The 12,632-nt window shown below is 39.7% G+C and overlaps 1 protein-coding gene across 3 annotated transcripts; it reads right to left on the reverse strand.

The window, feature by feature from the left end:
* Positions 1-403: 403 nt before the first annotated feature.
* Positions 404-10,444, reverse strand: Pdcl (phosducin like). Of its 3 annotated transcripts, none has more exons than XM_005004040.4 (4): positions 10,014-10,444; positions 8,228-8,404; positions 6,723-6,904; positions 404-3,496 (listed from the first exon to the last, which is right to left on the reverse strand). In XM_005004040.4, exons 2-4 carry the CDS (start codon positions 8,397-8,399, stop codon positions 2,945-2,947), a joined length of 906 nt encoding a protein of 301 aa, XP_005004097.1. In that variant the 5' UTR covers positions 8,400-8,404; positions 10,014-10,444; the 3' UTR covers positions 404-2,944. The 3 variants fall into 3 exon arrangements, with proteins under 3 accessions (XP_005004097.1, XP_003470848.1, XP_005004096.1); XM_003470800.5 differs by having other exon boundaries at positions 10,004-10,444; XM_005004039.4 differs by having other exon boundaries at positions 10,055-10,441.
* Positions 10,445-12,632: the final 2,188 nt, after the last annotated feature.

Raw genomic sequence — 12,632 nt, forward strand, 5'->3', positions numbered from 1 at the left:
TATAGCACTAGCAACTAACAGAAGCAGGACTGCACCAGGCTGTTTGGACTCCAATGCCTGGACCATTTCCTCAACATCTGAGTTAGATGTATTCTAGGATATCCCCACCATATGTCTGTTCTTTTTATTTTCAAATTTCTGTCCCTTAAAAGGACAGTGAAGGCTGCATGTATTTTCATCTCTAAGAACAGAAGATGGTTCGTAAAAACTGTTTTAAAAGTTCCTGTCCATTTGTCCAGTGATCCCTCTTCTAGACAACTCTACCATGAAAACAACTCAGAACATGGCCCAAAAAAAACGAAGATATTAAGTGCTTCAGCAGAACACTAAATCTAAATATCCACTACAAAGGACTGGTTAAATAAATTATGGTGTATCCAAATGATGGAACATCATGATGCCATTAAAAATTATGTATTCAGAATTTTAATAACATATCAAAGTATTTACCACATACAGCTATACTTTGGTACTCCTGGGCTTCAAACCCAGTACTGTCACATTGTTTTGTTGTTGTTTTGAGACAGTCTCACTATATAGTCCTGGCTGGCCTCAAACTCATCACAATCCTCCTGCCTCAGCCTCCTGAGACCTGAGATTACAGGTGTGTACCACCACACTTGGTTCCTCTGTTACATTTTAACAAGAAAAATTGCTTCAGTCCTCCACACTTGCATCAGTCTCACAGTAACTCTTGAACAGTGCAGAAAACACTACAAACTTATCATTACTGTCTTGCACCTCTGCATTTTAAGTGCTACCAATGGGCCCCAAAAAAGTTAAAAACGACACCAGTAAGCGTAAAAAGCTTGTATTAGCCTCACAAAATATGAAAGTCCAGGGCTGGGAATTTAGCTTAGTGGCATAAGCACCTGCCTGGCAAGCACAAGGTCATGAGTTCAAGCCCCGGCACACACACACAAAAAAAAAAAATCATGAAAGTCTTGGGAACTCATGAATTATTTCTAATTACACTGTTTTTTATGGGAAAAATTCATTTCGGAACTCATCAGTGTCAGTACTCATCACAAGTCCCTGAACAAATCTGGTAAGTACTGAGGTAATGACTGTAATATCCAATAAGGCAGAGCACAGAACTAAATTTGCTAAGCTCTCAAACTATTAAAAATACTAAAAAATTACAATGTTGATCAGAGTATTCTCTGCTTCTAATAATGCCCTTCTATACTTCCCATTTTCTATGAGCTTCCTTAGAAGAACCATGTACTTTCTTCTTACTGGTTAAATATATCACATCATTTCAAGACTCTTATACAGTTATTTAATTCCTGGACAGCTAAGAAAACCAAACTATGAATTTTAAAACTAAAATTTAATTCCAGACTGTATTTTCCCTGATCCTAGGATGTACACTGCAAGTAAGAAACTAAAGGAAAAAACCTGAATGACAAGTATTATTATAAATACAAAAAAAAACTACAAAACAGCGACTTGTTTTGATTAGTGAAATGGCTTTTTAAATCTCTTTAACAATTTTTATTACATGCTCTACGATGAATGGCTATTACTTTTGTAATAAAATGTTTGCTGTCTTTCTAAAAGATAATCATCAAGCAAATTACAGTATATCTAATGGAATATACAGTATAGTTAATGGAATCTCAACTGCTGTTTAAAAGTTATGAAAGAAAACAGTAATATGAAGAAAATTGTTGGCTGATCGTACTATAAAACAGTATGCTCAGAATGATCCCAATGGTTTGCTTAAAAACAAACAAAATGTCTGTGCATACGCAAAAAACACCTTGGTTGGAAACATATCAAAACATTAATAGTGTTTTACCCTAAGTGATAGGATTAAAGATTATTCTAATTTTCTATTTTGGCTTCAACGTTTTGATCAGTTTTGCTCTACTAAATATGATTTCTTTTTGCAGTATGCCAAAAAAATGCTTTAAAAATAAATCTAGATCGAACACTAAGTTACCTTGTTAAATAACACAGAGACAGAGACTGGAAACAGCACCTTATTAAAAGATCCTCCTTTTTTTTTTTTTACGTTTTTTTTTTTTTTTTTTTTTTTGGTCTTTTTTTCCTTTTTATTGGTACTGGGGATTGAACTCACGTCTGCCTGCTTGCAAGGCAGGCGCTTACGCCACTGAGCTAAACTCCCAGCCCCCAAAAGATCCTCCTTTAACAAGCTTTTCAACTGCAGCCCAGACCCAGTGTTTGGGTCAATAAAACACTGGCCACGCAGAGTAACATAACAGCAGCCGGCATAAACTCTTCCTCTCATTCCAGGCTTCACACTGCTAGAGAAGCCACTAACCCCAGCAGCAGAGCTCACCCTCCTGATAGGGCAGGCACATCTCTGGAACTTTTTCTTTTGGCAATACCAGGGACCAAATGCAGTGTCACACATACTAGGCCAGCACTCTATCACTGAACTACAATCCTGGCTCCATCTGGAACTTTCAAAGAAGATCCTGGGGGTAGAAGCGGGTCTGAAGAAAACATTTAACTGCGTTATAGAGCTATGACTCTGATTATAAGTAGATATAAATTATAATCATTTGATTAGGGAAATGCATGATTTCCACTGCAAATAACCCAGGGAAAAGAAGATTCTATTCTCAGACCTGGCAGAGACCTCTGAGATCACCAGAAGACAATTTCCAGGACAATGTTTTAAGGATGCCATGTAAATACTGACTGGAAACAATAACAGAGATGTCATGCTAGAGAATCTTAAGTAAACAGTTCAAAAGCCTGTCTTCCTGTTTATATAATTTTGGGTTACTTTATTGCTAGCCAAAAGGTGATTCAGTATTCTGATTTAATCTAAGAATGTCTTTACTTTCCAGATAATAAAGAGACTACAAAAAAAGCTGAAAAGCCAGAGACACAAGAAGGAACAAAAATAAACATAGACATGTGTCTTCCAGACCAAACAGTGAGAAAGCTGTTCGACAAGACCATCAGTTCAATCTATTTCCAGATCGCTGTCCTCACTGTGACAGGTGGCAGAGTTACGCACAGACGTCAGCACCAAGACTTCCTTTTCTGGGAGTAATCCAAATTCCTGCAGAAAAGCTTCAAGGTCCACAGCAAAGAAATCTTCCCCCAGCTGGTCAGTGACACGAACAAAATTGCCAACCAATTCACCTCCCTTGTAGATGAGCAGAGCAGGAAGAGCATTCCGTGTAAACCGACTGCTGGCCCCGATAACCGAGCTCTTTACCCTACAGAATTTGACAGCCGGGTACTCTGCAGCAAGGCAGATCATGCAGCCATGCATGGCTTCGGTTCCTGGAATGCCATCCTCATAAATATGGACCATGATGAGGGTGCTCTTCTGCTCTTTATCAATCATGTCCAAAAACCCTTCTCCACTAGGGATTTCAAAAACTTGCTTGAATTGAGGTCCCTTGTGTAACTGCTGCCGCATCTCTTCCATCCTCTGCTTCCGGTACTGCTGCAGAAACTCCTCATCATCCTGGTCCTCATTCATCATGGTAAAGTCCTTTAGAGTCATCTGCAAGAGGATCAGCATGGAAGGATAAAGAAACAGTGAACATTCATGACAGAGGCAATACGCACCTCGTGCCTATAATACATTAGGCATACGCTAAATTCTTTATGCATACTCTTTTTCTTTTTTTTAAGAGATGAGGTCAGAGAAGGGGAATCTAGTTCGGTGGCAAAGCATTTACCTAGTTCAAACAAGGGCCAGGATTCAATCCCTGGTACTGGACCAAGTAAATAAATAAATAAATAAATAAATAAGAGAGAAAGTGAAAGAGCTAGTTTCACTGTATTGCCCAGAATGCCCCATGAACTCAAGTAATTCTCCTGCCTTGGTCTTCAGGGAGATAGAGCTATGAGCATGCTCGACCATTCCTGATTCTCTGGAATCTTATGATAACCCCATCAGAAAATGAGTTTAATAACCCCTATTTCATAAATGAGGTTCTAAGACTTTACATTATTTGCACAAGTTCACACAGGTAGTAAATGTAAGACCAGACTCCAAGTAGATTTTTAAAATCCAGGCTTTTTTATTTATATATTTTAATGAATTATAATTAACTGAATATTAATTATAATTAAATGAACACTGATGCAATCTCTATTAAGGTTAATACAAAATATTGCCTGTACTTTAGAAGTTGCCTGTGCCCCTTTACAATCAAGTATTTCTCTCTCTTCAAAGCAAAACAAGACCTTGGTTCTGTCTGACAATCTGGTTTCTACTCATACTTGCACCATCTATTTTCCCCTAAACAGTCTTTTGTTTAGTTTTGACTAACGTGAACTTTATATGAAAGACATCACAGTTACTGCATTTTTCTGACTTTCATTATTCAGTATCATTGATGGGATTCATTCACATTGCTGTTTAACTACAGTTTGTTCATTTTCATTGATGCATACAGTATTTACTGCATGAATAAGAATTCATCTTTTGGAAAGTTGATGGGTATCTGTGATTTTTTCCAGTTTTTTTGATATTATGATACTATTTTATGTATTTTTACATACAATTCCTGGTTTAAATTTATAGCTTTTCCTATGATGTGTAATGAGGAAAAGGATGGTTGAACATAGGTTTTGCACATGTTCACTGTATGAGGTAAAAAGAAAACTGTATTCCAAAGTGAGGAAAAAAAACAACTTTTAACTGCAAAACTGTATTATCTTCAACCCAAATAGGTATCATTAGATATCACTTCTTTGAACTATTCCTTTTTGCCTTGACAGTGTATTATTTTATTCACTGTTTTGTTGTTGTTGAAAAGACAAGAAGCCAGGCCTGGTGGCACAAGCCAATAATCCCAGCACTCTGGAGGCTGAAGCAGGTGCAGATTGGATAATGCAAAAGCCTTAGTGAGATCATGCCTCAAGATTAAAGAAAAAGAATATGACATATGTCACCCCACTGACTGCCAGGGTTGACTCAGCCAATCTGGCTGCAAGTATCCCGTTCCTCCCTCACTGCCCCCTATGAGTCCCTCCCAAAGCTGCAGGCTCAGTCAAAAAAAGACAATCACTCCTGAAAGAGGAGAACCAGTTCCTTGGTCAAGGGTGCAGGAATAGCTTCCCTCCCTGCCAGAACCTCCAAACAAGCGCTCAAGATTAAAAAAGGGGAAGGGGGAGGATAGCTCAGTGGAAAGGCCCAGGGTTTAATGCCTAGTATCTAAAAACAAAGAAAAAAAAGACAACAGGATATTAAAGAACATCAAAAAGAACACTCAAAATCCCATCAAAAAGAACACTCTGCATACAGTGCATTCATGGGTCTTCTACATGCTAAAAACTGATTTTTTTTTTTATTACCTGTTACACACTGGTAGTTGTACTTTCATAGCAGCAGTTATAAGTGTACCAATGAAGCTACATTTTGCTTTTTAGTTAATACTAATAATAATGTATAGGTATTTATTATTTCAAGTAGTTTCATAAAATTATAAATGTTATATTTTGCTTAATCATTCCCCCATACTCTATTCTGGTCTCTGCCTCAGTATAAGCAAAAATGCTGTAAGTAAACTGCCCATAACTGACAAAGTTTTCCTTCTCCTGCCTGGTACACAAAGGTATCCCTGCTCCTATAATAAACCCTCACTCCACCTAATCTTGTACACATTAGAGGGTGGTAAGCTGGTGATCACACTAGATTTGAACAGATGTTGTTACTGTCATAACCATTCCGCGTTCGGTTCTACTTATTAACAGTCTTATTCCCCTTGCACAGTTGTCTTTATCTTAGTCTAGCAGATGTCTTTTTCTAACCTGTTACCTGTTACCTGTTATTTTGCTTTGGTTTCTGTGTTTTGATTTGTTTTGTTTTGTTTTTGCTTTTTTTAATATAGGGTCTTACTATGTAGTCCAGGCTGGCTTGAACTCACCATATAGCCCAGGCTGGCCTCGAATTCACAGTGATCCTCCTGCCTTGGTCTACCAAATGCTGGGACCACAGGCATACGACACCATATCCAGCTTCCTGCTTTAGTTTCATATGCTAAAATCATTCCCCTACTAAAGATGAATGACTCCTGGCTTACTGGTCTTATCCACTCCCTGATCTTGACTGGTATTCTAGCTTTAGGCCATACCTAACCAATCTATAGCATTTCTAGACGTTCTTCCATGTCCAGAAGGCCAGAAGAGTGCTTTTAATTCTCAGAAAGTAGGGGAAAGTCAGGGAACTGGTTCCAAATATCTTCCAGAGTGTTTGAAATAAAACCTCATGAACAGACTTCAGATGAAAGAACATCATAAAACGTACATAAGAAATGTGAGTTAGAATCTTGGTGCCTACACCATTGACTTGAATTACTCTGAATAACTTTTTCTAAACACTGCTTTCATCCTCTGTAGAATAGGATAACCCTAACCATCCTCAGAGGGCTATTTCTAGAATAAAACAGGCATCAAATAAAAGACAAAAAGCTAACATTCACTGAGCAATTTCTCGGGGCCAGTCAGTACGACAGGCATTTGATTCACATAGCCCTAAGGTTGCAACACAGTGACCTCTAGTAAATGAAAGAACAGACTCAGGAAGAGATTTTCCCAGTCACTAGTGGCAGAGCTGAGATTCTAACCTGGATGTGTCTGATTTATGAAACGGCTCTCTGCTTTCTTGTACATTGCAGTTTACTGGAAGCCAAATCCAACAACCTGTACCTCTTGAATCACCAAGTCCAGTTCTAGCAGCCAGAGTGACTTCTGAGAAAAGCCTGACTGCTACTAATTACCTTCCCACTAATCTTCTCCTGGAGGTCCTTTTGTTTCTGTTGCTCCTCCTCTTCATCCAGATGAGACCTGCAGGTCATAGACAACTTCTTGATCAGTCTTTCCATCTCCCGGCACTGCTCTTCCCTCTGTTCTGTCTCCAACTGCTTGAAGCGGCGCCAGTCATTTATCACACCTTTTGGACCTATGTGGGGTGATCATGCATGTGACCAAGAATCAGCAAAGAATTACGAACCACTTCATGTAAAGGTAGGAGCTCTTATGTGTCTAAAGCTTGCTCTACCTGTGCAACAGTTAACAGAGTCCTCTGCCAATCCTGTGCCACTAGGCAGAGTAGTCTATACATGGTAAGGTGCACTACAGCACATTCTGCAATAAGTAAAGGGTTAACCTAGTGTCCAATATTAGAAAATGAGTTACTTATGATTCACCAATCAAAGAGAAATACAGTAAAACTTAGAAAGAATGAGGCAGTTCTCTGTTTCCTACCCTGAAAGATATTGCAAATATATTAGGGGTCTTAGAGAAATTTTTACGCCCATAGCTTGTACTCAGAGTAACTACTTTCAAGATAATAATATGCAATGTATCAACTATTATTGTTCTATCACCTTGTTACGAAATTTTTCTTTTTTTCCATTAAAAAAAAGACAAAGTGGGCACAATGGCACATACATATAGTCCCCGCCACTTGGAAAGCTGAGGCAGGAGGACTACTTAAGCTCCGAAGTTTAAGGCCAGCTTGGACAACATAAAGAGACCCCATCTCTTTAAAAAAAAGAGAGAGAGAGGAAAGAGGGGGAGAGAGAGAGAGAGAGAGAGAGACTATTTGGTATCCATTAGGCTGGAAAAAAATCAGAATGTCTAAATAACACAGTAGGAAGTAAAGTGTATATTGAAATATTACACTGCTGATTAAATATAAATCAGTGCAACCTCCACTGATAGGATAGACAATATTAAAATATGTAAGTGGGGCAGGAGATGTAGCTCAGTGATACAGTGTTTACCTAACAGGGGCAGACCCTGGATTCAATCCCTAGCTCCACAAAAAAAAAAGCAAAATGTGCCATTTCTAGAAATTCATACTACCAATATACTCATACTACTGTTTGTGAGATATCAAATAACTATTAAATTTGAGATGCAGGATTCAAACCCAGGCCCATCTGTTCACTGCCATGCTGTCGTGCATATTTATCTGCTTTGTATAATAAAAAAGAAGCATATACAAATGACAACCCCAGGTTATCTCAGAAAGTGGGGGTAAAGTTAGAGAAATCAGAAACTTTTTTTTTTTTTTTTTTTGTCTTTTTTGAGACGGGGTCTCGCTATGCAGTTCAGGCTGGCCTTGAGCTCACTTTGTAGCCCAGGCTGGTCTGAAACTCCTCCCAAGTGCTGGAATTACAGGTGTGAGCCACCACGCTTGGCTAGGAAACTTCTAATTGAAACACACTTAATACACATTTTTAAAGCCTACTCCCAAAAACTCAGAGCTTTCCAGTACCTGTATTAATTGAGATGCCTTCGCCTGCCAGCTCAGCCTCTGCAGGTATGGAACTGCTGGCTGGAGCACTTCTGCCTCTGTCTTTGTCTTCATGATCACTGTCCTCATCCTCACTGCTACTGTAGTAGTACTGGAGTTTCTCCCCCAGCAACTTGTCATCCAAGGTTGTCATGATACCTGGGGGATGGCAACACATGAGGCTTTTTGCTGATTTGAGCAAGGAATTGAGATAGGAATCTAAAACACACAGGTCACATGTGTTGCCATTCCTACAACAGGAACCCAAAAGTGATTTTTGTAAGAATTTCAACAAATCCCTACCATGAAAGTTTATCATGTTCTTTACATAGAAAGTAAAACCAGAGGTCAGATAAAGGAAGTTTCTTTGCCAAGTCTTCCAGCAAATGGTGGACCTGGTAACAGACCTCAGATAGGAGCCTGATGGGTGAGTTACTGTCTTCTGAATTAATGCACATTGTACTAGCACATTGGTTTGAAGGAGTCTGTTTCACTGATTGGGAATTTTATCTATGTTTATAATTAGTTTTCCTACTAAAATTACAAGGTAATTGAAAAATTGGGTAAGAATTCACTGGAAAATCTTGAAAAGGGACATGGTGAGTTTGATGCTGGATCTGAGGGGTATAGCTCAGTGGCAGAGCACTCGCATGGCTAATGTTTAACCTATGACAAAGGTTTGAGCCCTAGTGCCACCACAAAAAAAAAAAAAAAAAAAAAAAAAAGGATACCTAAGCCTATGTCAATCAATCCCATTTGTTTCACAGAGGACTTGGATAGTCTTTGAAACACTATCAATTCCGACTGGTTAAAACAAGGACAAACAAAATGTTTAATGAGAAACTCTAGTTAGCATCACTTTCTATACCAGAAACAAAATCATTCCGGGGACAAAGCACAGTTTGGCCCCTTATAGGTTCAAGGATCCAGCAGGGATTGCAAGCAAAAAAAATTGAAGAAAAATCCTCTAATACCTTCTCTACTATGCCTTACAACACTGTAATTCCTTCATGAAAGACTTATCACAGGGCCTATTATATGTCCCACCCAGCAGGAGCTCTTAAAAACAGGGACCTCCAATCAATCCCCTGCACAACGCCTCCACATCATCAGCTAAATCCAGATAGCGGCTGCCTGGATCAATAGGCTAAGCCGGTGATCCCCACCACCACAACCACCACCACCACCCCAGCCTGGCCCGCATCAAGAAAGGATACCTAAGCCTATGTCAATCAATCCCATTTGTTTCACAGAGGACTTGGATAGTCTTTGAAACACTATCAATTCCGACTGGTTAAAACAAGGACAAACAAAATGTTTAATGAGAGACCCTAGTTAACATCACTTTCTAACTAATGCGCGATGTAAAGGAGGCAAAACTAATGGGAAGAAAGGTGTAGGAGTCAGGGCAAGGCAGAACCAAATTTTTGCAACACGGAGGTGAAAGGGATGAGAGAAGGAGAGAAAGGAGTCAGACAGAGACCTGGGTGAGGCGCGCTCAGGGGCCCGGGGAGGCGCGCGCAGCAGCAGGAGGAACCAAGGGGGAGCGCCGGAGGGCGGGGCCGACAAAGGGGTGCGCGGGAGGCGGGGCCGGGCGAGGGCAGCTTGCAGAGGCGGCGCCCCCGGAAGGGCTGCGGAGGGGCGCTCATTCTTAGGAGGATCGGGGGAAGCACTAGACGTGTAGGGGCCAGCAAGGGAGAGTGGGAGAAAGTCGCGAAACCGTCAGGGTAAAAAAGGCCCGAAGATAAGCAGTTTTACCCAGGCTCACCAACCACCCTTCACCGGTACGCCGTGCCCGCCGCGTCTTACTGGCTAATTCCAAAGCAGTTACTCGGCCTAGCTGGATCCCTATGGACTAGCAGCGCGGGGCACTGGAAGGAAGGGACCGCTCAATTACAGGAAGACAAGTGAGGCGGCGCCCTGAACGCTGAAGAGAAAAACTACCGGATTCCCGATTGCGCGGACCAATGAGGTGGCGCCCTGCGTCATGGCGGATGCACGCTGCCCAATCAGAAGAAACTTTTTGAGGAGGAGATGCTACGGGTCCTATTTTGGAACAAAATACTTCAACAACGTGTCTGTTTTGTTAGCCTAGCAATCAACATTTAACTACAGTAGTCCCAACTTTAAACAGTAAGTTTCATTTACTTCCTTCCAAGTTTCTAAAAACATTCAAAATAAGTACATCCCCATCCCCAGCACTCTTTTTTCTTTTTTCTTTCTTTCCTTCTTTCTTTTTTTTTTTTTTTTGGTGAGACGTCTTGCTCTGTAATTCAGGCTGGCCCAAACTCACAGTGTTATCCCAAACTGGCCTCGAACTTGCGACAGTCATCCTGCCTCAACCTCCCGAATGCTGGGTTTACAAGTGTGTGCCACCATGCGTGGTAACATTATTTAATAAAGCTATTGTTAATGGTATTGTTTTCCTAGTTTCTTTCGTGGCGAGTTCATTATTGGTGTACACGAATGTAATTGGTTTTTGTTTTGTTTTGTTAGTTTTTTGAGACAGTATTCCTATGTAGTTCAGGCTGGCCTTGAACTCACTAGGTAGCACAGCCTGGCCTGGAACTCACAGTGATCTTTCTACCTCAGCTTCCAGAGTCGTGGGATTACAGAAATTTGCCACCACACTAGACTGTAATTGATTTTTATGTGTTGATTTTGTATTCTGCTGCTTTGTTGAATTTATCAGTTCTACAAGTCTGCTGGTGAAATATTTTGGGTCTTCAACGTAGAAGATCATGTCATCTACAAATAATGATAATTTGACTTCTTTTCCTATGCATATCTCTTTTATTTCTTTCTCTTGCCTGATTGCTCTGGTTAATGTTTTGAAAACTGTACTGAACAGAGATGGTGCTGATGCGGAATTCAGGACCAGACCAAATGGAGACATAGCACCAGAGGGACTTTAGAAAGCAACTTTATCACACTAGCGGGCTGACAGAAACCTCATTTCCAAGTCATCAGCAGTAATTGAAGTTTTTCAATCATCTATATATGTTTCCAAAAGGAAGTACAAAAAGCAGATAACATAACAGCCTATGGTTGGATACACATGTCTTTGTCATTGGTTGCTAGGCAGAATTTACTCTTACAGAAATAGCAACTAAATGAGGTTATTATCCTACAACATAGAGGAAGCATCCATCATTGTTGGGAGATTGAGCAGAGATGTCGTTACAGTGATAACTCTCTGGGTCTCAAAAGCAACAGAAACATTTCTTTCTGGCTGAGCTACACTTATCTTACAGTTGGCATCTGGAGTGTCAAAATACAGGTTTGTAGTTTCTAACATGAAAACAGGCTGTGTCTCCTGCTCTCATCTTTGAACAGTATTAGAAATATGCATAGTATTAGAAATAATAACTTTTAAATTTTTCTCTGGATTATAATAGCTTCTATAGGGCTAGTAGACATCCATGTTTTTCAGGATTTCAGAAAGGTTTCAGTTTTTCTCTGATTTTTTTTTATGTGAACAGTAGGCTTGTCAAAAGGCCTTTACCACTTATATTCTTCAGGATTAGGGGTTTTTCTTTTTCATCATAGATGTTGAATTTTGTTAAAGGTTTTTTCTGCATCTATTGAGATCATAAGATACTGGCCTTGCTTCTTTAATATAACATATTACATTTATTGTTTTGCATATGTTGGACCATCCTTGCATCCCTAGGATGAAGCCTATTTGGTCATGATGCATGATCTTTTTGATGATTGGATGCATTATTTGCTAGTGTCTTGTTGAGAATTTTTGCATCTATGTTTGTTAAAGAGATTGACTTGTACTTTTCTTTTTATATTCAGTCCTTGTCTGGTTTTAGAATCAGGAGATTGTAACGGTATGAGTTTGGAAGTACTCAAATATTGACAGTAGCTATTCCATGAAGTCCTTGTAGAATTCTGCAGTGAAGCCATCAGCTCCTGGACTTTTCTTAGTTGATACGCTTTTCATTACTACCTCAATGTCATTGCCTGTGACTGAACTATTCAGGGGATTATATCTTCTTAGTTCACTTTTGGTAATTCACATGTGTCTAGGAATCTGTTCATTTCTTTTAGATTCTCCTGTTTCTTGGAGTACAAGTTGTTAAAGTGCTTACTGATAATCTTTTGGATTTCAGTGGTTTCTGCTGTGATTCTACCTTTATTATTTGTAATTGCATTTACTGTATATGGATGGATCTTTTGTTTGCCTGGTGATTGTGTCTCCTGAGGACTTTGGGCAACTTGTTGCTCTCTGATGATTTGATGAGTATAATTTTAGTCCTCAAGAAAATTCCACACCCTTGTGCTTGGATCTATGAATGTGACTGAAACTGATGGATGTGCTCCTAGTACAGTCAAACTTGCCTGTGAATGGTCAAATCATTTTAGCACTCCCATGTTT

The sequence above is a fragment of the Cavia porcellus genome, unplaced genomic scaffold (assembly GCF_034190915.1).
Source record: "Cavia porcellus strain 051 isolate PalLab524CR breed Dunkin Hartley unplaced genomic scaffold, mCavPor4.1 scaffold_1, whole genome shotgun sequence".
Lineage (NCBI taxonomy): Eukaryota > Metazoa > Chordata > Mammalia > Rodentia > Caviidae > Cavia > Cavia porcellus.

Bases quoted from the DNA above. Each gene is read 5' to 3' on its own strand.
- Pdcl (XM_005004040.4), bottom strand. From the start codon at position 8,399: ATGACAACCTTGGATGACAAGTTGCTGGGGGAGAAACTCCAGTACTAC. The intron at 6,905-8,227 runs GTACTGGAAAGC...CACCCCACATAG, and splicing joins AGGCATCTCAATTAATACAG to GTCCAAAAGGTGTGATAAAT. The intron at 3,497-6,722 runs GTAATTAGTAGC...ATCCTCTTGCAG, and splicing joins AGGAGAAGATTAGTGGGAAG to ATGACTCTAAAGGACTTTAC.